This window comes from Mustelus asterias, chromosome 10 (genome assembly GCF_964213995.1).
Source record: "Mustelus asterias chromosome 10, sMusAst1.hap1.1, whole genome shotgun sequence".
In the NCBI taxonomy this organism is placed as follows: domain Eukaryota; kingdom Metazoa; phylum Chordata; class Chondrichthyes; order Carcharhiniformes; family Triakidae; genus Mustelus; species Mustelus asterias.
This window is the reverse complement of record NC_135810.1, coordinates 82,589,317-82,616,307: the sequence shown is the minus strand read 5'-3', so window position 1 is coordinate 82,616,307 and position 26,991 is coordinate 82,589,317. Positions and strand designations below refer to the sequence as shown.

At 42.5% G+C, this 26,991-nt stretch overlaps 1 protein-coding gene across 1 annotated transcript in view; it reads left to right on the top strand.

Moving 5' to 3' along the window:
• Nucleotides 1-26,991, top strand: part of cwf19l2 (CWF19 like cell cycle control factor 2) — a 131,043-nt gene that overhangs the window by 15,093 nt on the left and 88,959 nt on the right. Inside the window, exons 2-3 of the mRNA XM_078222041.1 lie at nt 9,003-9,113; nt 25,981-26,097. Of these exons, the coding sequence (XP_078078167.1) occupies nt 9,003-9,113; nt 25,981-26,097 (228 nt within the window). The remainder of the gene's footprint in view (nt 1-9,002; nt 9,114-25,980; nt 26,098-26,991) is intronic.

Genomic DNA, 26,991 nt, shown 5'->3' with positions numbered 1-26,991 from the left:
CTCTGTAAGTTGGTAAAGGACAGCTATTCGATGTTTCTGCCCTTTAAATTTAATATGGATTGAAATTGGAAATTAGAATTGTTTCCTTTTTAAAGCTATTCTATATTTTGCAAAACCTGCAGATTCTCATCGAATCAATAGAATGGTTGCAGCACAGAAAATAAACCATTTGACTCATTGGCCGGAATGTTACCATCCCGCCTGCCAAGGGAATCGGAATGGGTGAGGGGCAGACCATGGAAAGGTCCGTTGATCTCAGATGAAATTTTACGGTTTCTGGACGAGCGAAGCCATAAAATCCCGTTCAGTAGGTCTGCGCAAGAATAATTCAGCTAGTCCAATTTCCCCACCCTGCCCTGTAACCCTGCAAGTTTTTTATTCTCAGTTGCTTATCCAATTTTTTTCCCAAAAATATACTTTATTCATGAATCTGTGAGAACTTTACTATCATTCCAAAATAGCCATCGCACAAGAAGCAATAATATTCAGGTTCTTTTCGTACATCAAGTAACATTCTGAGATGCTTCAATGCAGTTAAAGGAAATGTTTCAGACACTTTACAATGGTTTAGGCTTGATTGAACTTAGCTCCACTAAAACCTGGATCCTAATCAATTGTCCGTTTGTAATTACGGCACCCGTTTTAGGTAAACCTATAATAGTGAGATAAAAGTTCTAGAAATAGTATATTTTATAGGAATTAATATAAATTATTTTGATCATATTTCATTGATTATTGTTGTGAAATTCAGTGACTGAAGTGTTGGACTGGCTAATCTGATTTTTGGAAAAAGTATCAAGTTGCTGATCAGTGTAAAATGATTTTGCATCAGAATATAAACAAAGTACAATAGAAAATTTCGCTAATTGTATTTGGAAACTTCTGCCTTTGCTCATGGCTGCCAAATTAGTTTCCAGCTTTTGGCACATGTCTGTATTTTCACTCATTTGTCAACTCGCCAGAGCTGCCTGAATGTAATATAAACAGAAAATACTGAGGATGCACAGCAAGTTAGGTAACCTGAGAAATAAAGATTAGTGGAAGCTTTCAACAGAATTGGCATAGCCTATCAGAGACAAAATGGACCATCCAAAAAAAATAGAGATGGAGGTTGAGTAAAAATATGCAAACTACTTTATAGAATCAGGTAATGGGCATTTCTATGAACACATCAACTGCACATCAGATTAAATTGGAGGTAATAATACCGGATGCATATTCATCCACAGTGTATTTTTTTCACCTATTTTCTCTTCTCCTGCAGGCCGTGACTGCATATTTGGGCACTAATTGCTGCCTAGTACTTGACCAAGTGGTTATTCTTAATTTTTGGGGCTTGTTAGTGAATATAACAGACTATCTAGCCACAGAGGATGTCAATGGTGGACACAAATCTATCCAAATACACGGACTTCCCAAGATTAAGAACAGGAACTCGAGATGATTAAATCCCTGAAGTAATAGGGATGCTTTTGCTGTCACTTGCTCAAGTTCAGCTACCATAAATTGTGACACATAGGTCTTAAAAGACTACACTAAATTTATGGCCCCAAAAATGATATTTTTGCATATACTCAACATTTTAGTCAATCCCCCTTTTCAGCCATCACGTGTTATACTTGCATTAGTAGTCGGCCTTAATTTTCTTCCCCACTGATGCACAGGTACCTTATAATTGGGCGAAGGGATGAAGCAGGTGATATGGGCTGTGTTGTAAAGGCACGCCGGAGTTTAAGACACGCCCACTCTTTGTGTCGGAGGCAGGTGACATTTCAAAACAAGGACCACCTACACCCATGCTGGTGTTTCACTTTTGTACTTGCCGTATAAGTCGACTCCCGTTAAGTACAACATGCTGTTTTTACTTGATTCTCAATTTAAAAAATCCCCTTTCTCTCCTGCGTTATACGGAAGCAATTTTCTTTGAACAGATGGAACTTAATGTCACCCCCAGAGGGGAATTCTGAGGCAGGAGGAGGGTGTGTTTGTTCGGGCAGTTAGGGCACCGCACCGGTTTCCCCTGATTAATGCCAAGTTAAGGGCCTCCTCCTGCCACTGTTGATATTCAACCAGCAGCAGATGGGAGAATCTCCATGTGGGGTGGCCTTCTTGAAGGGTCTTTTGTTCAAAGAGACAGTGCCTGATTGAGGAACCTTGTATCTGAAATGGGGGGGGTCTGAAGGGTGTCCCACACCCTTGCCCTTTTCTCTGACAACACCCCCTCCACCCCAATGCCTGCTTGCAACCCACATCCCACCCTCCATTACCTGTGTCCATGGATCTAATGATGAATCCTAGTGAAGGCCCAAGTATATTACAGACCAGTGCCAGTGGCATTGCTGGTAATGGAGAATTGCTGGCCCCTGATTAGCAGCTCTTATGGACGGGAGAAAACGCACCTATTACATGACCTCTGTGGAGTCGGGAGCCCTGGTGGCTGAGTTACCACCTGGAAATTGGGTTGGTGGAAGTGTCACCAATTTTGGTGGTAGATGTTGGGGTTCCTGCTGCCCTTGTTAAACAGCATCTTGTATATCATGTGAGGTGAGTAAGCCAGAAAAAGTATTTTGGAGTGGGGGTTGCTAGTTTACGGTGCAGCTTTTGTATCGCCACAATTACAGTTTGAAACATCATATTCATTAAACACAGAATTTTTAGCAATGAATTCCAGATTATTTCTCAATAAACATCCAATAATCACAGCACAAACATACTTTCTTGTGTGGTTTGTCACATCATGGCGGTGGAAATCACCTTAAATCACCTTTCTCAGGAAACTCTATTGATGAAAAAACACATAAATAGAATTAATCTCCAAATAAAACTTAAAATAAGTTTAAAAGTTTATTAGTGTCACTAGTAGGTTTAGATTAACACCGCAATGAAGTTACTGTGAAAATTCGAGTCGCCACACTCTGGTGCCTGTTCGGGTACACTGAGGGAAAGTTTAGCATGGCCAATGCACCTAACCAGCACATCCTTCAGACTGTGGGAGGAAACCCACACAGACACGGGGAGAATGTGCAGACTCTGCACAGACAGTGACCCAAGCCAGGAATCGAACCCGGGTCCCTGGTGCTATGAGGCAGCAGTGTTAACCACTATGCCACCGTGCTGCCATAAATAAGCTATATTATGCATATTTACAGATTATTAGGGGAAATCTCATGACTTTATTTATTCGTTCACTTGATGTGGGCATTGTTGGCTAAGCCAGCATTTAATTGCCCATCCCTAATTGCCCTTGAAAGGTATTAGGTGTGACAACAACTAGAGTTTGTCTCCAGCTTCCCATTGACTTTAGTTTTACAAATTCTCCTCAATGCTACACCCAGTCAAATGATGCTTTCATGTCAAGTGCAATCACTCTCCCCATACCTCTAGAGTTCAGCTCTTTTGTCCATGTTGGGACCAAGGCTGCAATGAGGTCAGGAGCCAAGTGGGCCTGTTGGAATGCAAACTGAGCACCAATGAGCAGGCTATTGCTGAGTATGTTCCTCTTGATAGCACTTTCGACAACCCCTTCCATCACTTTGTTGATGATAGAGTGTGGATTGATAGGGTGATGATTGGCCAGGTTGAATTTGTCCTGCTTTTTGTGTACAGGACATAGCTGGGCAATTTTCCACATTGCTGGATAGATGCCAGTGTTGTAGCTGTTTGGGAATAGCTTGGCTAAGAGTGCAGCTGGTTCTGGAGCACAAGTCTACAATACCATTGCGAATTGTAATTACTATTATAAAATGTTCAGCTGTTTCTTGATTTCATGTGGAGTGAATTGAATTGGCTAAAACCCGGTATTTGAGAAGCTAGGAATCCCAGGAGGAGGCCGAGATGAATCATCTACTCTGCACTTCTAGCTGAAGACTGTTACACAAACTTTGGCCTTCTCATTTGCACTGATGTGCTGGGTTGTCCCATCATTGAGATTGGGAATATTTCTGGAGCCTCCTCCTCCAGTTAGTTGTTTTATTGTCCACTGCATTCACGACTGAATGTGGCAAGACTGTAGAGTTTGGATCTGATCCATTGGTTGTGAGATCACTTAGCTCCACCTAACATATGCTACTTTTGCTGTTTGGCATGCAAGTAGTCCTGTGTTGTAGTTTCACCAGGTTGATACCTTATTTTTGGGTCTGCCTGGTGATGCTCCTAGTATACACTCTGAACCAGGGTTGATCCCTTGGCTTAGTGGTAATGGTAGAGTGGGGCATATGCCAGGTCATGAGGCTACACAGATTGTAGTTGCATACATTTCTTCTGCTGTTGATGGCCCACAACACCTCATGAATGCCCATTTTGAGTTACTAGATCTGCTTGCAATCTCTCACATTTGGCACAATGGTAGTGCCACACAACACGATGGGCAGTATCCTCAATGTGAAGATGGGATTTTATCTCCACAAGGGCTGCGTGGTGAACAATACTGCTTTGAGCAATTCTGTTTGGATCCATCTGTGACAGGTTAATTGATGACGATGAGGTCAAGCATGACCCTCTTGTTGGTTCTCTCCCCACCTGCTGCAGGCCCAGTCTGTCCATAAGGTCTCAGCAGTCCGGTCAGGAGCGGTGCAACCGAGCCACGCTTGGTGATTGAACATTGAAGTTTCTCACCTAGAGTACATTATGTGCCTTGTGACTTTCAGTGCTTTTTCCAATTGGTGTTCAACATGGAGGAGTACTGATTCATCAGGGGGTCAAAAGAGTGGGAAGAACAAAAGGGCATGTCTGATATGGAGGAGGGCAGAGGTGATTAACTGACAAGAGGGATGATTGTGCAAGACAGAGGGTTGTAATGCTTCACGCAAAGAAACAGAAGGTGGCTCGAGAGGAGCTGTAAGTGCCGACAGCAGAATAATTATCAGCACCTGCTGTCAAAGATATTCCTATACTTAAAGACTATTAGTTTTAAAATTGCCTTTTGTAGTTTTCTAATGAGAGCCTAACAATCCATTTACATTTATGAAATTCTTAAGTTCTGAGTAGAATATTTAAAGTCAGAGATGTTGATGCAGATGTAAACCACATGCCTATCTTTATTTCATTATGGTCCTCTACATCTTCAAACTTAAATTACTAAGCCTTTTGTGATTTTTGATTGAATGTATTAATTTTGCTTGGTTTAATTTAAGAGTGCATAAAATTTTGTCATGAATGATTTGTGTCAGTTAGTACAATCCATATGGTAATAATCTTGATTGACCATGTTGCAATATTAAATGCTTCCATTGGGGAAATGGAAATTATTGATCCATTACAAGGCTGCATTCCATGATTGCGCAGCAACACCATTCTGCGTAATTTGTCAAGCGGTTTGGAAATAAATATTTATTCATTTTCATTTTCATGAAATAATGGATTAGAATTTTCATTTGCATTAAATTCATTCAGAAAATCAAAAGCCCATGTGTTTATTTTTGATTAACTAAAAGCATAATAATATCACGACTGCGAGTTTAGAAAGAAAAAAAGTTGGTGATTTCAGTAAAATCCTAATGAATGCAAATATAAGTCTGAATATTTTAGAACAGGGATATTTTTTTCACAAAATGAATGTTTCTCCTCCTTGGTTCATAATATAGACAAAAACAATACACTGCCTGAACCAGTTAACTATTTAATCATTCCAGAATTTGAAACTGACAGTTGAAATCTTAGATTTTCACCAAGAGTCTTTAGCTTATGACGAGCCACAGTGCAGACTTTGCTGAAGAGGATTTTTGTTTTAAAGGAATTTATTTTGAAAGATCCCTGTAGAAAGGGGAAATATATATTGGTACATTGGTAGCCAGAAGGCCATCTTGGTGCAGAATATTGTAATTGTGTAACATAGTTGACTCTTAATTCAAAGCCACTTAAATTAATCTGATTACATTTTTGGGACACTAATTTTCCACTTTCAGTTATTTGCATTGATTAAAATTATTGAATAATTTAAACTTATTTTTTAATGCAAGCTACTGTCTTGACAAATCAGGAATAGATTGAACTGCGTTTCTGCCTTGAGGTTCACAGTATTAAGGGACTTTGTTAAATTACTGAGCTGCTATGTGCATTCCTTTCCGCATTCTGTTTACCCCTCTGATTTCTTTCTGCCTCTGTACTGCTTTTGTCCATCTGTTTTTTTTTAAATTGAGAAACCGAAGTGAATGGCTGAGATCAATAACATAGGATACACCATGATTAAAAACAGGAACAAAATACTAAAAGTAAGAACAGGGGATGCTGCAAAAACTCAGCCAGTCTGCCAGCATCTTTTGTTGGCCAACGTGAAGCACTTCTTGCATTCTGAGGTGACTGCAATTGCTCTTCACTTTGCTACTCCCTGAGGGTGCTACCCTGAGATGCCTCCATCTTATGTTCTGACTAAAACCGGTAAATTGGTGAGAGCAGTGAACTAAGTCACAGAAGAAGCTGCACCAGCTGCTTATCGCTTTTGTGTTAATCTAAGTACCAGTTACGGGTTTTGGTTGGTCACAATAGTTGTCATCTAAACCTAGGCAGAAAATGCTATATAGGAAAATGTAACTGAGTGGTAATAGATTGCTGCTTTTACTTATTTTGATTGATTAGAATGTGGAAATGTTATGCCTCCCAGGCTTTTAGTTTTTAGGAACTTTTATAACATAAGTTTAACTGACGAAGGTTTAGGAAGTATCTGAGCACTAACCATTTGCCAAATGTTGTTTGGTTTCATAATTATTTTAATGGCGTTTTCATAGTTTATTTTAATAACTACTTATTTTCTATCTTCTCCCCTCCTTTACTGAAAATGTCATTCCTCACCCAGATAGCTACTCATCATGTGAGCCTTGGAAATTAGTGTTGCCAGGCTGTTCAATTGAAGGGGCATCCAGGCCAAGATGATCCTAACTTTACCTTACTTTCCAGTTGTGATAACTGCAGTAATGGCAGAGTAGAGCAGTTAAAAGTCCTAGATGATTCCATCATAGCCGGGTGTAGCCCTTGCCTCTAGATATGGAGGCACAGTGTATGCAGTCAAGGGGAGTGGGCCTCAAGAGTCCTCAACATTGGCACTGAACCCCATGAAATCTCAAGACTTCAGGTCAAAAATGCACAAGGAAACCTCCTGCTGGTTATCTTCTATCATCTTTCCTTAGCAGATGAATCAGTACTCCTCCATGTTGGAGAAAGCACTAAGGGTATCAAAGGCATAGAATTTACTCTGGCTGGGAAATTTCAATGTGTGTCACCAAAAGTGACTCAGTCGTACCACAACTAACCAAGTTGGATGAGTCATCAAGGTCTTGGCTGCCAGACTGGGTTTGTGGCTGGTGGTGAGAGAACAAACACATGAATAACCTTGTTGACCTGTTCCTCACCAAGCTCGCTGCATTTTGGACGCACATTAATCCATGACAGCATTTGTAGGAGTGACCACTGTACCGTCTCATGGAGACAAATTGCTGTCTTTATGCTGAGAATAAACACCCTTCATTTTGTTTTGTGACACCACCACGCTGCTGAATGGAATGGATTGAGATTCAGTGTAGCAGTCTGAAAGTGAGTGTCCATGAGGTGCTGTGGGCCAATAGCTGCTACTGAATGGTATAACACAACCTGTAACCTCATGGCACTCCTTATCCCTCAATCCTCCATCGCCATCAAGCCAGATGACCCAACTTTGGTTCAGTGTGGAGCAAGAAGAGAAAATGACCTGACATTGACCCGATGAACTGCACAATCTCCTGTGCTGTATGATTCTATTTTATCTCAATTTTAGATTTTGGCCCTCTTTTTTTATGTATAAGAGTCTCTGCAACAAACATATTCAAAGATTGTTGTTTTATATCTGGAACAGTAGTGATACGAATTCTGCAACATTGTGAATAAACAATCTGAGCAATGAAGGAGTGATTGGATATTATATGACAACATTTATTAAGCTTGGTCTTAATAAAAATTGAATCATAAGAAAAAGTGAAGAAGACTTCTAAAATGTAACATTGATTTCCAATAACAGATACACTGTAACCTCTCCAGTTTGGAATGCTTGAGACCAAGTCATTTCTGGATTTCAGAATTTTCAGGATTGAAGAATTAAGTTAGAATACCTGATCACAACCAGGCAACACCATAGATATTAAAAAAACTTGAAACATAAAACAGTCATGCAACATTATAAAGAAGAAATTAGAATTGTTTCACTTATCCATCTTTACTGAACCTATACCCTGAGGTATAGGTTACTTTTCCATCATCCTCCATTCCAGGTATCAATTAAGTGAACCTTGTCTGAACTGCTTCAAACATACCTATATCCTTTCTTAAATAATGAAACCAAAACTATACACTACCTCAGATGTGGTCTCACCAATGCCCTGTATAACTGTAATGAAACATCCTTACTTTTATATTGCATTCCCTTTTTATATTCCGTTTGCCTTCCTAATCACTTGCGGTATCTGCATATTAACTTTCCGTGATTCATGTACACGGACGTTCAGGTCCCTCTGCACCAACTTCTGCAATCTCTCTGGAGCGGCATAATGGCACAGTGGTTAGCACTGCTGCCTCACAGCACCTAGGACCTGAATTCAATTCCCAACTTGGGTCACTGTCTGTGCGGAGTCTGCACATTCTCCCCGTGTCTGTGTGGGTTTCCACCGGGTGCTCTGGTTTCCTTCCACAGTCCGAAAGGCTTGCCGGTTAGGTGCATTGGCCGTGCTAAATTCTCCCTCAGTGTACCCGAACAGGCGCTGGAGTGTGGCGACTAGGGGATTTTCCCAGTAACTTCATTGCAGGGTTAATGTAAGCCTACTTGTGACACTAAAAAATAAACATAAAACTTAAACATTTTAATGCTTCTATTTCTATTGCATTTCTGTTGTTCTAATAATTCTAATGCTTATAGTTGTATTGTTAATTCTAACGCTTTTCCATTGCTCTTTCTCACTTGGAAAATGCTGAATATTAAGATTTATATATAGAGAATCTTCAGCATTAATGTCTTAACAGAACCTTTTCTCATTCCATTGTAGGCTCAAGCCAAATATCAAAAAGAAGAGCAACAGAAGCAGCTCCAACACTTACGTGGTGAGGACACATGGATGTTACCAGAAGTGAATGAGCGACTGGAGGAATTTTCAGAGGTATTAAAAGTGTTATTTTTTAATATCCTAACTGGGTAACTGCTTCAATTAATTCCTCCTAAGGTTTTATTGATTTACTGTAATGGCGAAAGAGCTGGAAGTGGTCTGAGTTGTTAAATTAAATATCTTGGATGATATTGGTATTGATTTTTTTTTGCATGAACAACAATAATTTGTACTTTTATTGCATTTAAATAAATATCTAAGGGCATTTCATAATGGAGAAAATAGACTATGAAGATTAATGATGAGCAAAGACAGATGGAAACTTTAAGGGGGCTTTTAAGTTGAGAAGATGAAGGAAAAGTGAATCGTGTGGAGGACGGAGAAGATCTGCAGAGAGATTTGGACAGGCTGAGTGAGTGGGCGAGGATATGGCAAATGGAGTATAACGTTGAGAAATGCGAGGTTATACACTTTGGAGGAAATAATAACAAATGGGATTACTATCTCAATGGAAACAAATTAAAACATGCTACCGTGCAAAGGGACCTGGGGGTCCTTGTGCATGAGACGCAAAAGCCCAGTCTGCAGGTACAACAGGTGATCAAGAAGGCAAATGGGATGTTGGCCTATATTGCGAAGGGCATAGACTATAAAAGCAGGGATGTCTTGATGCACCTGTACAGGGCATTGGTGAGGCCGCAGCTGGAATACTGTGTGCAGTATTGGTCCCCTTATATGAGGAAGGATATATTGGCATTGGAGGGAGTGCAGAGAAGGTTCACCAGGTTGATACCGGAGATGAGGGGTTTGGATTATGAGGAGAGGCTGAGGAGATTGGGTTTGTACTCGTTGGAGTTTAGAAGGATGAGGGGGGATCTTATGGAGACTTATAAGATAATGCGGGGGCTGGATAGGGTGGAGGCGGAGAGATTCTTTCCACTTAGTAAGGAAGTTAAAACTAGAGGACACAGCCTCAAAATAAAGGGGGGTCGGTTTAAGACAGAGTTGAGGAGGAACTTCTTCTCCCAGAGGGTGGTGAATCTCTGGAATTCTCTGCCCACTGAGGTGGTGGAGGCTACCTCGCTGAATATGTTTAAAGCGCGGATGGATGGATTCCTGATCGGTAAGGGAATTAAGGGTTATGGGGATCAGGCGGGTAAGTGGTACTGATCCACGTCAGATCAGCCATGATCTTATTGAATGGCGGGGCAGGCTCGAGGGGCTAGATGGCCTACTCCTGCTCCTATTTCTTATGTTCTTATGTTCTTAAGATAGGTAGCAAGGGCTTAGGAAGAGAGTTCAACATAGGAGAAGGCTCGCTTACTGAAGGTGGGGGACCCGCAGGAGGTAAGTTTTGGAAGAGGTTTAGAGCTTGTGAAAGGTTAATCAAATAAAACTGCATTTGTTTCCTCTTTATGCTAATGAAATTGTATCCACTAACCTTTCAATTGGAAGACAGTTTGATTGTCCCGTTGATATGTACAGATAACGTAGGTTTTGATGAAAGGTCACAAGCTGAAATGTTAACTCTGCTCCTCTCTTCATAGATGTTGTCAGACCTGCTGAGTAATTCCATCATTTTCTGTTTCTATTTTAGATCAACATCTGCAGTAATTTTGTTTTTGGTCCTGCAAATTTGTAGGTGCAAGTTGATGGTAGCAGGGAATACACACATAAAGTTGAATGTGCTTGTATTGACTTATAAATGGCTGTATGTGAAGACCACCCTGGAAGGCAAGATCTGTTGAAAGGAATAAAACCTAGGATGATGGAAAAGTAACATGCTGCAAAGGGATGATGGTGTAAGCTCAAAGGGGGTTGTAATGGGACAAATAAGGAAATAGCAGATTGGTCTAGATAAGCTGTAAATGGAACAGCAGTAGCATTACCAGCAAGTTGTTATTTGGAAAAGTTGTTTTGATCTAAAATTGTTGAACTCAGAATACAAAAGGCTATAATGCATCTAATTGAACTATAAGGTACTGTTATTTAAACTTCTTTTGAGTTTCATTAGAGCAAAGAGAGAGGTCTGAATGGATGGAGAATTAAAATGCTAAGCAACCGATGACTCAGGATCATATTTGAGCAGACTAAATGGAAGTGTTCAAAGCGATCACCCCAGTATAGAGGGGACCACATTGTGAACAGTGAATACTGTATTATAAATTTTAAGAATGACTGCTCTCAATCTCTGCTGTACTTGCTTTTCAGACATCCAGTTTTGGATGCACCACTACTTCCTCTAGCTAAATATTGGGAAGACTGAAACTGTGGTCTTTAGTCTCTGCTGTAAGCAATCATTTTCTTGCTCTAAACTCCAGATCCCTGCATGTGATTACTTAGTGTTTGCCTGGTGGATGCAGTGGAACCTGCCTGATGACTTGTCATGTTGAACTAGCTCATTTGCACCCTTCCAGCATTATAGTCAACAACTACACTCTATCTCCATCGCAAAGATCTCCCTGCTTTTACCTCTGTAATGTAACCAACCTCCACCCTTAATTTAGTGCATTTGCTGCTGACACCTTCATTCATATCTGTGGCAACAGCAGATGATTACACCATTATTTCCTGGTTGATCTCCCTGTCTCTGCCATCAGTAAACCAGCTCATCCAAAAATCTCATCACTTTTCCTGCATTTTGGTTCAAAGCATTCCCTCTCTCCCGGAATTAAGATACAATAAGTCCTCACTTAAAGCTGTGGTTATGTTCCTGAAAGTCGCAAGTGAAACAACGTCAAGTGAACCATAGGTTCCCAGAGGAATCAATGTGAAAGCAAAATTAGGTTCCTTTGGACATTTCCCACCCAAAAAGAACAATGTACAAGTTGAAAATGCCAACGTTCCTTTGCATTCCTTGCAAACTAAAATACGTCACTAAATATAAAATAAGTACAATACAATATCCAATAAAAAATACACTCACCATACAGGTACCAGTACTTCAGGATTGACCAGGCTTGATCTAGTGTCAGAAATTGGTCAATGCTGTTATCAAAGTCCCAGAACTGCTTGCACTACCAACATCTGCCACTAGATGGAACTGGGCACTTCAGTGGGAGTTCAGCACCAGCGAATCCAGGAACAGAGGCAACAGCAGAGTGAGCAGCCAGAAGAAGAACAGATCAGACAAGAACACAGGGTCATCATTCAGGTTTGGGTTGACAGGTGACAAATAATACTCATGCCATGCACGGGCTGTGCAATGACCACTTTGAATGTGAGAATATCTGGCCACCTCCTTTTGCTGGAGTTGTGGATAGTGATGAAGATTGTCAAAGACTACAGCAGGATATAGATAGGCTGGAAAATTGGGCAGAGAAATGGCAGATGGAATTTAATCTGGACAAATGCGAGGTGATGCATTTTGATTTGATTTATTATTGTCATATGTATTAACATACAGTGAAAAGTATTGTTTCTTGCACGCCATACAGACAAAACATGCCTCTGTAAAAGTTGGTGAGAGTCGTAGCTGACATGCCAAATTTCCTTAGTCTTCTGAGAAAGATGAGGCATTGGTGGGCTTTCTTAACTGTAGTGTCAGCATGGGGGACCAGGACAGGTTGTTGGTGACCTGGGCACCTAAAAACTTGAAGCTCTCGACCCTTTCTACTTCGTCCCCTTTGATGTAGACAGGGGCATGTTCTCCTTTATGCTTCCTGAAGTCGATGACAATCTTCTTCATTTTGTTGACATTGAGGGAGAGATTATTGTTGCTGCACCAGTTCACCAGATTCTCTATCTCATTCCTATACTCTGTCTCGTCATTGTTTGAGATCTGACCCACTACGGTGATGTCGTCAGCAAACTTGAAAATTGGAGGGGAATTTGGCCACACAGTCATGGGTGTATAAGGAGTATAGTAGGGGGCTGAAAACACACCGGGGCACCGGTGTTGAGGATGATCGTGGAGGAGGTGTTGTTGCCTATCCTTACTGATTGTGGTCTGTGAGTTAGGAAGTTCAGGATCCAGTCACAGAGGGAGGTGCCGAGGCCAAGGCCACGGCATTTGGAGATGCGTTTCGTGGGGATAATGGTGGTGGAGGCTGAGCTGTAGTCAATAAATAGGAGTCTGACATAGGTGTCCTTGTTATCTAGGTGTTCCAGGGTTGAGTGCAGGGCCAGGGAAATGGTGTCTGCTGTGGACCTGTTGCGGCGGTAGGCAAACTGTAGTGGATCCAGGTAGTCCGGGAGGCTGGAATTAATTTGTGCCATGACTAACCTTTCAAAACACTTCATAATAATGGATGTCAGATCCACCGGCCGATAGTCATTGAGGCACGCTGCTTGGTTTTTCTTAGGTACCGGGATTTTGGTCGTCTTCTTGAAGCAGATAGGGACCTCAGATTGTTGTAAGGAGAGGTTGAAGATGTCTGTGAATATCACCGCCAGCTGATCCGCGTAGGATCTGAGTGCACATCCGGGTACCCCATCCGGGCCAGTCGCTTTCCGTGGGTTGACCTTCAAGAAAGCTGCTCTGATATCTGCAATGGTGACCCCAGATTCAGGTCCATCCCGGGCTCCCAGAGTGGAGGGCATGCTCTCGCTGATCTCTTGCTCAAAACGGGCGCAGAGTGCATTGAGTTCATCAGGGAGGGGTGCGTTGGAGCCGGTGATCTTACATGCCTTCATCTTGTAGCCTGTTATGTCTTGCAGACCTTGCCATAGTTGGCGAAGGTTGGTGTGGCTAGTCTGAAACTCTAGCTTGGTCCAGTGCTATCTTTTGGTATCTTTGATGGATCTCCTTAGATCGTATCTGGCTTTCCTGGATAGGTCAGTGTCACCTGACTTGAACACCTCAGACTTGGACTTCAGCAAGCAGTGGATATCCCTGTTCATCGATGGATTCCGGTGGGAAACACGCGGATTTGCTTCTTTGGCACACAGTCTTCTACACACTTGCTAATGAAGTCAGTTACTGTAGTGGCGTACTCATTCAGGTTGGTCGCAGAGTTTTTAAATACTGACCAGTCCACTTCAGAAAGCCCCGTAGGAGATCATCCGATTCCTCAGACCAAAGTTGCATGACTTTCTTTGATGAATTCTCCCGCTTCAGTTTTTGCCTGTAAGCCGGGAGCAGGAGCACAGCCTTGTGGCCTGATTTGCCAAAGTGTGGGTGGGCGATAGAGTAGTAGGCAAGTTTGATATTTGTGTAGCAGTGGTCTAGGATGTTTGGGCCTCTGGTGGAGCAGGCCAATTCAGGTGGGAGCTACAAAATAAATGGCAGAACCATCAGGAGCATAGACACACAGAGAGATCTGGGAGTACAGATCCACAGATCCTTAAAAGTGGCAGCACAGGTGGGAAAGGTGGTGAAGAAAGCATATGGCATGCTTGTCTTCATCAGCCGGGGCATCGAGTATAAAAGTTGGCAAATTATGTTACAGTTATATAAAATGTTGGTTAGGCCACATTTGGAATACTGTGTCCAATTCTGGTTGCCACACTACCAGAAGGATGTGGTGGCTTTGGAGGGAGTACAGAAAAGGTTTACCAGGATGTTGCCTGGTATGGAGGGTATTAGCTATGAGGAGAGATTGAATAAACTGGGATTGTTCTCCCTGGAAAGATGGAGGCAGAGGGGCAACCTGATAGAAGTTTATAAAATTTTGAGGGGTGTAGATAAGGTGAACAGTTGGAAGCTTTTTCCCCGGGTAGAAATGACAATCATAAGGGGGCACAAGTTCAAAGTAAGGGGGGGAAGGTTCAGTGGAGATGTGCGGGGGAAGTTTTTTTACACAGAGGGTGGTGGGGGCCTGGAATGCACTGCCAAGTGAGGTGGTTGAATTAGCGACGTTTAAGACTTACCTGGATAGGCACATAAACAGGCGAAGTATAGAGTGATACAGGCAGTTGGTCCAGGTAGGACAACATGATCGGGTCAGGCATGGTGGGCCGAGGGCCTGTTCCTCTGCTGTACTGTTCTTTGTTCTTAAAAATTAAAAACATCACCACCATCTCCAGTCATTAACATCTTGTGGGTCACCGCCAACCAGAAGTTTAACATAGATTGATAGGCTAGAAAAATGATCAGACAAGTTTGGGATAGTCATAATGGTACTAAACTGGTAATCCAGAGGGGGGCAGATTATATGTTCTGGGGACATCGGTTCAAATCCCACCATGGCAGCTGGTGGAATTGAATTAAAAGCTAGTTTCAGTGTTGCTGATAACGAAACCATTTCATGAAAAAAAAACATCTGGTTCACTAATATCCTTTAGGGATGGACATCTTCCGTCCTTACCTAGTGTCATGGATCTGCCAAGTCACAGCAGTAACACACATTTAACAAGGCAGGATAGGATGTGATCTGCCCAGCAATAAGTAGAAATCTACCCAGCAACAGTCAGCATTCAAAAAACATGATGAGATGTAGTTTTCCCAGTAATGAAATCAGCAGGCATCAAGACAGAAATAGGTGTAAATTGCCCTATTAGTAGGAAAAAGCTCACCTAGATGACTGAGAGATCAGTGGAGGTATACACATGTTAATTTCTAGAGTGATGGAATTTGAGAGATGTAGACAGCTAAGTACACAGAATGAAGAATTAAAGCGGAAAAATTGTACAATTGCCAGCACCCTCAGAAGCAGACAGGCCATTTTACATCTAGCAGCTGAGAGGCAAGTTCACATCTAACATCCTGAAGGGTCAGTCCACAACTCTCAGTCAGGAGGCTGGGTCCACATCTAGGTCTTAGAGCCAAGGCAGTGCAAAAGCCTTCGTTATTGCAGTTTAAATATCATCACAGGACCAGGAAAAAACTTGATCCTTAGCCTTGTATTGTGAGCTAACTATAAACTGGATTTGACTTACAGATTTATTTATTTTGAATGTTGTTTGGGAAGGGGGAATTCTTGAGGAGTTCAGGGATTGTAGATATATTTTGGAATAAGGAGGGAATTTCTACACAAACTGTGTGTGTGTGTTTAGTAGTTCATATACTTAATTGCTGTAGAGTATTGTAGTCTCATTTGTCCTTTAAATTTAATGAATAGTTATTCTCACTGGGCTTTCATGTGACTCACACCACTACAAAACCAAAACTATACATCACCACGAACTGGTGTTTCAAGTTGGTAGACCCTCGCAGATAACATCAGCGTGGTTTGTGACACTGGTCTAGCTTACGTGCAACTCCAGACCCATAGCAATGTGGCTGACTTTTAACTGCCCTCTGAAATGGTCTAGCAAGCCACTCAATTGTATAAAACTGCTACAAAGTCAAAAAGGAATGAAACTGGACAGACCTGCCAGTATCAACCTTGACACTGAAAACAACAATAACACACCCAGCCTTGTCGACCCTGCAAGCCTCTCCTTAGCAACAGCTGGTGACCTGTGCCAAAATCATGCCTTACAACATGTTAGACACCACCAACATCATCCCTGGATATGTCCTGTCCCACTAGTAGGATCATGGACACAATGGTATACAATAGGGAGGGATTTATCTTGGGAGTCCTCTACGTTGACTTTGGACCCCATGAAATCTCATGGCATCTATCATACATGGGCAACAAAACCTCTTACTCAGCTGATGAATCAGTACTTCTCCATATTGAGCACCACATGGAAGAAGCACTGAGCGTGGTAAGGGTACAAAATGACTTCAATGTCCACCACCAAGAGTGGTTTGGTAGCACCACTACTGACTAAGTTGGCTGAGCCCTGACTGGCTCTGCAGCAGATGGCGGGGAAACCAACAAGAGCTAAAAAAACCCCGTATTTTCCCTTGTCTTCACCAATTTACCTATCGTAGTTGCATCTGCCTGTGACAATATTGGTAGGTGTAACTACTGCATTCTCTTGTTGAGACAAAGTCCCATCTTCATCATGTTCTGAGGCCATCATGCTAAATGGGATAAATTTTGAACAGATCTAGCAAATCAAGCCTGGGCATCTATAGGAGCAGACTTGTATTTCACCACAATCTGTAACTTCATGGCCAGCATATCTCCCATTCTACCAGTACCACCAAACCAGGTGATCAGCCTAGGTTCAACGAAGAGTACAGGGGGGCATGCCAGGAGCAGCCACAGGCATGAGGTGCCAACCTGGTGAAGCTACGATATAGGACTACGTGGATGCCAAACAGCAGAAGCACAAAGAACCAAGCAAAAAAAGTGATATTATTGGAGGTCCAGTCCCAGGATATCAGGACAAGAGTTTCTCCAGGTAGTATCCTAGACCCAACCATCTTCAGCTGCTTTATCACTGATCTTCCCTCCATTATATGGTTAGAAGTGGGGGTGTGTGCTGATGATGCACAGTATAATTTACAGCTCTTTGGGTAATGAATAAGTTCATGTCCACACGCAGCAAGATCTGGCCAATATTCAGGCCTGGGCTGATGAGTATAATTTGTGACAGGAACTGACCATATCCAACCAGAGAGAATCCAACCATCACCATTTGACATTCAATGACATTACCATCACCAAATCGCTCACTATTAAAATGTTGGGGGTTACAATCGACCAGAAACTGAACAGGACCATCTATGTCAATACTATGCCTTTAGCACCATTATTTGTACGAAACCCAACTCCAAACTCTGTAGCCTGGGGCTCAGCTCCTCCTTCTACTGGATCCTGAACTTCCTAACCCACAGACCACAATTGGTAAGGATAGGCAACAACACCTCCTCCACGATCATCCTTAACACCAGTGTCCCAAAAACCGATGTCCTCAGCCCCTTACTATACTCCTTATACACCTATGACTGTGTGACCAAATTCCCCTCGAACAACTTGATTTTCAAGTTTGCTGATGACAGCACCCTAGTTGGTTGGATCTCAAACGATGATGAGACGGAGTATAGGAAAGAGATGGAGAGTTTGGTGAACTGATCGACGACAATAGTCTCTCCCTCAATGTCAACAAAACGAAAGAGATAGTCATCGACTTCAGGAAGCATAGTGGAGGACATTCCCCTGTCTACATCAATGGGGACGAAGTAGAAATGGTTGAGAGCTTCAGGTTTTTAGGTGTCCAGATCATCAACAACCTGTCCTGGTCCCTCCATGCCAATGCTATCGTTAAGAAAGCCCACCAACGCTTCTATTTTCTCAGAAGACTAAGGAAATTTGGCATGTTTGCTACGACTCTCACCAGCTTTTACAAATCTACAATAGAAAGCATTCTTTCTGGTTGTACCACAGCTTGGTATGGCTCCTGCTCTGTCCAAGACTACAAGGAACTACAAAGGGTCATGAACGAAGCCCAGTCCATCATTCAAACCCGCCACCCATTGACACTGTCTACGCATCCCGCTGCCTTGAAAAAGCAGCCAGTTTAATTAAGGACCCCACGCACCCCAGACATTCTCTCTTCCACCTTCTTCCGTCAGGAAAAAGATACAAAAGTCTGAGGACACGTACCAACCTTCTTCCCCGCTGCCATCAGACTTTTGAATGGACGTACCTTGTATTAAGTTGATCTTTCTCTACACCCTGGCTATGACTGTAACACTACATTCTGCACCCTCTCCTTTCCTTCTCTATGAACAGTATGCTTTGCCTGTATAGCGCGCAAGAAACAATGCTAATACATGTGACAATAATAAATCAAATCAAAGATCGTTTCAGTGAAATTTTAAACATTACAGCATTGGGTAATACTGGAAAGATTTTAGCCTTCAGAGATTACCTAACCAAGTATTCTGCTGTAAGAGAAGCAATTTATATATTTTTTTCAAAAGGAAGAAATAGAATTCCAGTAAAGCATTGAAAGATGTAACTTGTTTAATGAAGATTTACGAGTAACATAAAACAGAAATAAGAAAACTCCCCTTTTAAATATTGTCACAGATTTAAAAAGACCAGTTATGGTTCTATGAGCAATGAGCAAATTTTTGCTACTATGTTTTCTTTGCTCTCCTCAAGGCACAGCCTCATGCTGGATTATGAATCTCCTCAAGGCACAGCCTCATGCTGGATTATGAATCTCCTCAAGGCACAGCCTCATGCTGGATTATGAATCTCCTCAAGGCACAGCCTCATGCTGGATTATGATTCCATGGCATTGGCTACCTTGGTTCCTCAACAGTAAATTTCACCAAACTGTAAGGCCACATGAGACATTGCAGCTGAACCAAACAGCTTTTTATTTGTTCCTCCTTAGCAAAGGAGTGCTGAAGCTCGCAACTAAGCAGAGAGTGGAGTCTTAAAGTTGGCCTTTACTACTCTGTATGGCTGTGTTCTAATAAACTGAAAAATCAAAATAGATTATAAATTTTCAACTGAATTATGTTTGTATGTGCCTCTTATCAAGCCTGCTTAGATTTAATTTATTAAGGAGATTGATAATTATCTGAAATTAGTGTTACAAAGACTGATCCACCAGTCAAGAAATCAAAGATTTTGTCCAGCTCTGTGCAGAACGTTCATCAAACAAAGTGTTCTGAGTTCAATCATTTAAAAAATAAGTTAGTCTCCAATTAACGTGTTTATATTCATAGATTTGAACACAGGTGTGAAGACATTGACATAATGCTAATATGAAATTAGAGAGAAATTCCCTTGCCACTTGAGCATTCTTCATTTTAATTACGTGCAATTAAAATTTAATTTTGCTTGTCGTAAATGTTAATGAAAGATATGCTTCTACATTTCCCAGTTGATTTTCCCAAGAATTTGATCAAAATTGACATTATCAATGTTGCCATGAAGCAGATTAATGATCATATGAAATTTAAATTGCAAATAATTAAAATGAAGTAAGTCTTAAAGAGGCAATGGAATTTCTCAGTCCTTAATTTCAGATCAACATTATGACAGTGTATTCCCGCCTATATTTAAATGTCTCAGTGTAAATACATCAATTGGAAACTAACAATTTCTTTCATCAAGGAGAAGGCAGCAATTTTATTAATTGCATTGATATAATCAAATACTTTCTGAATAATTGGAATCGAGAAGGGAAATTCTGGAACATTGATATAGGGAACTTGTATTATTTGCAATACATAAAAAAATATATATATTTTTTGTGGCCACTATAACTTCTAAGTTGGGTATATACAATGTGGATAAAAAGTTAAAGTTTATTTATTGGTCACAAGTAGACTTACATTCACACTGCAATGAAGGTACTGTGAAAATCCTCTGGTCGCCATGGTCCGCCGTCTGTTTGGGTACACTGAGGGAGAATTTAGGATGGCCAATTCACCTAACCTGCACATCTTTGGATTGTGGAAGGAAAACGGGGCACCCGGAGGAAACCCACGCAGACATGGGGAGAATGTGCGATCTCCACACAGACAGTGACCCAAGTCAGGAATCAAACCCAGGTCCCTGGTGCTGTGAGGCAGCAGTGCTAACCACTGTGCCACCGTGCCGCCCAATTTCTTCCAAATAACTTCTTCCTTCAGCTGTGATATTAACTTTCACTTGACTCCCAATGTCCGTGTTCAGCCTGTATCATTTGGTAGAATATGGAATTAAAATAAAGCCTGATCATGTTACATCAAATGCCTCCCTTTTAAAGGAAGCCATGACTTGGGTAGGCAAGCAAAATAAAAAACTAAAATGAAAATATTAAATCAAATAAAAGCAAAATACTGCAGATGTTGGAAATCTGAAATAAAAACAAAATGTTGGAAAAGCTCAGCAGATCTGGTAGTATCTGTGGAGAGAGAAGCAGAGCTGGCGGAAGAGTCATACGGACTCGAAACGTTGCCTTTGTTTCTCTCTCCACACATGCTGTCAGACCTGCTGGTTTATTCCCAGCATTTTTTGTTTTTAGATTAAATCAAATGATAGAGTATGAAACAAGATTTCATGCTGTGCTCACTGGTCACGGAAGGTATCCAGTGACCCAATACACATTGTTGATTTCCCAATTCCTGTTTCCTGAGTGGCGGCTGGGATTTACAAATCCCCGCATGCCTCGGGAGCTTCCGCATTTGTGCAGATTGGGAGCAGACAACCCTTGCACAGTCCAGCGCTGAGCTCTTTGGACGGGGACAAGTGCCCAATGCAGAAGGAATTGCACCAAAACCTGATCACGGATCCCAGGAGTGAGGTGCCCGGGACAGGGAGAATTTCCAGAAAGGGAACCCAGGAGAAGGGACAGGGAAATAGGCCCCAGAGAGCGAACCAGGGGAAAGAGCCAACTGAATCGGAGATTACCAGTAGGAACCATAGAGGAGAGGAGCTAAGAAAGAAGCACCAAGCAGCATAAGCACTATAGTTGACATGCTCCAAGTCATGAGGGCTTTGGCGAAGTCCTGGAGCACTGAAAAGGCAGTGGAAAGTTGGTGACCCTCTGCTGCAGACTGTTGCGGAAAGGATAACCCTTTGAAGAGTGATGTGCTGTGCAGCACAACTGAAGACTGAGGTTGTACCTGTAAATTGGTGCTGGAGCGCAGTCTTAGGAACCCAGGGAAATTTAGTCTCGGGGGACGAGATTGAAACCCTGGGACGTAAACAGTTGATTTGATTTGATTTATTACTGTCACATGTATTAACATACAGTGAAAAGTATTGTTTCTTGCACGCTATACAGACAAAGCATGCCGTTCACAGAGAAGGAAAGGAGAGAGTGCAGAATGTAGTATTACAGTCATAGCTAGGGTGGAGAGAAAGATCAACTTAATGCAAGGTAAGTCCATTCAAAAGTCTGACAGCAGCAGGGAAGAAGTTGTTCTTGAGTCGGTTGGTACGTGACCTCAGACTTTTGTACCTTTTTCCCGATGGAAGAAGGTGGAAGAGAGAATGTCCGGGGTGCGTGGGGTCCTTAATTATGCTGGCTGCTTTGCTGAGGCAGTGGGAAGTGTAGACAGAGTCAGTGGATGGGAGGCTGATTTGCGTGATGGGTTGGGCTACATTCACGACCTTTTGTAGTTCCTTGCAGTCTTGGACAGAGCAGGAGCCATACCAAGCTGTGATACAACCAGAGAGAATGCTTTCTATGGTGCATCTGTAAAAGTTGGTGAGAGTCGTAGCTGACATGCCAAATTTCCTTAGTCTTCTGAGAAAGTAGAGGCGTTGGTGGGCTTTCTTGACAATAGTGTCGGCTTGGGGGTTCCAGGATAGGTTGTTGGTGATCTGGGCACCTAAAAACTTGAAGCTCTTGAGCCTGTTGTTGAGGCAGTCCGAGTTGAAGTAAACTCATTTCAGTAATGGTGAGCATGACAACTATCACTGATTAGTGTAAAATCCCATCTGGTTCACCAGCATCATTTAGGGAAGGAAATCTGCCATCCTTGCCTTGTCTGGCCCACATGTGATTCCAACTCACAGCAGTGTGGTCTCATGGCCACCATTACTAACGCTAGCTTTTTAAAATTCCAGATTTATGAATTGAATTTAAATTGTACCAACTGTCGTGGTGAATTTGAACCTGTATTTCCCTCGGAGCATTAACTTGGGCCTCTGGATTACCACTCTAGTGATATTATCACTCGTTACTGTCTTCTGTCTACAGTTCAGTCAATTTGGTGGTGAGAAAACTTATACAAATGATGATTCAGAACAAAATCACTTGGAGAAATTTGGATTGATTATGGAAGGTCAGCATGGATTTGTTCAAGGCAAATAGTGTTAAACTGGTCTGATTTTGCTTTCTGATGAGGTAGCAGGAAGCTTTGATGAGGGTAATGCGATTGATGTGGTGTACATCAACTTCCAAAAGGTGCTAGATATTGCACCATGTCGTAGGCTTTAAAAAAAATTCATTTATGGGATGTGGGTGTTGCTGGCTAGACCAGCATTTACTACCCATCCCTAGTTGCCCTTGAGAAGGTATGTAATGAGCTGTCTTCTTGAACAGCTGCATTCGTGAGGGTAGTTGCACTTACAGTGCTGTTAGGGAGGGAGTTCCAGGATTTCGATCCAGTGACAGTGAAGGAATGGCGACATATTTCCAAGTCATGATGGTGAATGATTTGGAGGGGAACCTCCAGATGGTGGTGTTCCCAGGTATCTTCTGCTCTGGTCCCATTTGAGATGTTGACTTGACATGTATGCCCAAGCCGTCAAGAGGTGCGTCAACACCAGATTAATCAGCCGCACTCACAAGACAGCCCCGAACATCACCCAAGCACAACGCAACGCCAGCCGCGCTCTCAAGACCAACCGCAACATTGTCATCAAACCAGCAGACAAAGGAGGGGCCATTGTCATATTGAACAGAACGGATTACTGCAAAGAAGTGTACCGACAACTGAACAATGAAGAACACTACAGACAGTTACCCGCAGATCCGACCAAAGAACACAACCCGTCAACTCAACAGACTGATCAAGACCTTTTGATCCGGACCTTCAGAGCACCCTCTGTGCTCTCATCCCACGTACTCCCCGCGTTGGAGATCTCTATTGCCTCCCGAAGATACACAAGGCAAACACACCTGGCCGTCCCATCATATCAGGCAATGGGACCCTGTGCGAGAACCTCTCCGGCTTTGTCGAGGGCATCCTGAAACCCATTGTACAAAGAACCCAGAGCTTTTGTCGCGACACTATGGACTTCCTACAGAAACTCAGCACACATGGAGCAGTTGAACCAGGAGCACTCCTCATCACAATGGATGTCTCGACACTATACACCAGCATCCCCCATGACGATGGCATTGCTGCAACTGCCTCAGTACTCAATGCGACAACTGCCAATCGCCAGATGCAATTTTACAACTCATCCGCTTCATCCTGGACCACAATGTCTTCACCTTCAACAACTAGTTCTTGATCCAGACACACGGAACAGCCATGGGGACCAAATTCGCATCTCGATATGCCAACATCTTCATGCACAGGTTCAAACAAGACCTCTTCACCGCACAGGACCTTCAACCGATGCTATACACTAGATACATCGATGACATTTTCTTCCTTTGGACTCATGGTGAACAAACACTGAAACAACTAAAAGATGACATCAACAAATTCCATCCCACCATCAGACACACCATGGACTACTGTCCGGAATCGGTTGCATTCTTGGACTCGTGCATCTCCATCAAGGACGGTCACCTCAGCACCTCACTGTACCGCAAGCCCACGGATAACCTCACGATGCTCCACTTCTCCAGCTTCCACCCTAAACACGTTAAAGAAGCCATCCCCTATGGACAAGCCCTCTGTATACATAGGATCTGCTCGGATGAGGAGGATCGCAACAGACACCTCCAGACGCTGAAAGATGCCCTCATAAGAACAGGATATGGCGCTCGACTCATCAATCGACAGTTCCGATGTGCCACAGCGACAAATTGCACCGACCTCCTCAGAAGACAAACACGGGACACGGTGGACAGAGTACCCTTCGTCGTCCAGTACTTCCCCGGAGCGGAGAAGCTACGACATCTTCTCCGGAGCCTTCAACATGTCATTGATGAAGACGAACATCTCGCCAAGGCCATCCCCACACCCCCACTTCTTGCCTTCAAACAACCGCACAACCTCAAAACAGACCATTGTCCACAGCAAACTACCCAGCCTTCAGGAGGACAGTGACCATGACACCACACAACCCTGCCACAGCAACCTCTGTAAGACGTGCCGGATCATCGACACGGATGCCATCATCTCACGTGAGAACACCATCCACCAGGTACACGGTACATACTCTTGCAACTCGGCCAACGTTGTCCACCTGATACGCTGCAGGAAAGGATGTCCCGAGGCATGGTACATTGGGGAGACCATGCAGACACTACGACAACAGATGAATGTACACCGCTCGACAATCACCAGGCAAGGGTGTTCTCTTCCTGTTGGGGAACACTTCAGCGGTCACGGGCATTCGGCCTCTGATCTTCAGGTAAACGTTCTCCAAGGCGGCCTTCACAACGCACGACAGCGCAGAGTCGCTGAACAGAGACTGATAGCCAAGTTCCGCACACATGAGGACGGCCCCAACCGGGATCTTGGGTTCATGTCACACTATCTGTAACCCCCACAACTTGCCTGGGCTTGCAAAATCTCACTTACTGTCCTGGCTGGAGACAATACACATCTCTTTAACCTGTGCTTAACCCTCTCTCCACTCACATTGTCTGTACCTTTAAGACTTGATTACCTGTAAAGACTCGCATTCCAACCATTATTTTGTAAATTGAGTTTGTGTATTTATGTGCCCTGTTTGTGAACAGAACTCCCATTTACCTGATGAAGGGGCAGCGCTCCGAAAGCTAGTGGCTTGTGCTACCAACTAAACCTGTTGGACTTTAACCTGGTGTTGTGAGACCTCTTACCCCATTTGAGAGGGCAGACTGGGTCTTAGAATAATGTTATGTCTGAAAGTGGCACCTCCAACAGTGCAGCACTTCCTCAGTGCTTTATTGAAGTGTCAGTCTACATTATGTATTCAGGTTGCTAGAGAAAGATTGGAACCCATAATCCTTAAGAGGCAAGTGTGCTGCTACTGAGGCAAGGCTGACACGTATTAAGATGTTTTTTTTTAAACTAGAAGATTTTGTACTAGCTATTGGGGAGGTCAATGAAAAAAATAACAAATAAAGTAACTTTATGTAGCCCCATAATATGTCAGAATGTCACTAAATTGTTTCACAATGAATAATGCTTGAGTGTATGTGAACACAATGGGAACATTGTGTTACCAATGTTCCACAAATATAACAATGAAATAAACAGAAAATTATTGGCAAATGCAGCCATGGCATAGGTATTTTCACATGTTTTGATCTGCTGTAATTTCCTTTATATATACATATAATATATATACATACACACATTCTGGTATTATTGTTCACATAAATCGGTTTTTGTTCACGTTGTGTTTGTTAGAAACCTGTACGACTTTGATCCTGGCACTGCAGATGATCCCGTATCATGGAATCATTTTGGTTTGTTCAGAAGCTTGATGTACTGACTGGCTGAACATTCAATACTTTTGATGGATAGACTAAAAAAGGTGGGAATTTTTAAACAGTTAAAATGTGCTTCTTACAGGAACATTCTGTTAAATACAAGAAGAAAAAGGAGAAAAAGTCAAAGAAAGGAAAAAAAGAAAAAAAGAAAAAGAATAAACTGAAGGAAAAGGCTGATGAATTCAGTGAAAGTTCCTCTGTATGTATATGCTTAAGGCAAGAAAGCAAAGCTTCTTGCAGCAAGTTTTTATGTTGTTGTAATTGTTTGCTTCAAATTGAAAAGAATACACAACTGCAATTTTTAAAAAAACTTGTTTTCATGTCACAACTATTCTGTAGTAATTTAGACTGCTATGGAGCTAGAAATGAAGAGGATGAGATTTCCCCCTACCATGCTGACATTGGATAGGGACGTTTAGTTAGCTTAGGTGGTGTTTATGAAATGGACGTGTCTTTATCCCAGCTTCAGGGGGAGACCGTTACTGGAGCAATATGACATTTCGAGCTCTGACACGAATCACTTGAGCTGTTTGAGTGAGGTTGACAAGTATACAAAGGCATCGGCAAAGTTGTGGACTGTTTTGCATTGTTGGCAAGTATCCATTAAGAAATGGATCGAGACTTTCCAATTAGTGGAGACGGGCGATTTACATCCCAGGTGTCTTGGATGAATTCAAACCCAAGACATATAGACAAAAGGACAGTGTTTCAGCGTAGCCTCCACCATTTGGTTCTTGGCATGGAGATGTTCTGGATCAGTGATGTAAAAGAGGAGGGTGTGAGTTGACAGATATAGCTCAGTGTCACTATGTTATTTATTGATTCAAACTTCAAATTGTTGCTGGAAACAAGAACTTGGGTTTCCAGAGCCTTTGACATAGTAAGGGTGGCACAGTGGTTAGCACTGCTGCCTCACAGCGCCAGGGGCCCGGGTTTGATTCCTGGCTTGGGTCACTCTATGTGCTGAGTCTGCACTTTCTCCCCGTGTCTGCGTGGGTTTCCTCCGGGTGCTCTGGTTTCTTCCCACAGTCCGAAAGACGTGCTGGTTAGGTGCATTGGCCATGCTAAATTCTCCCTCAGTGTAACCGAACAG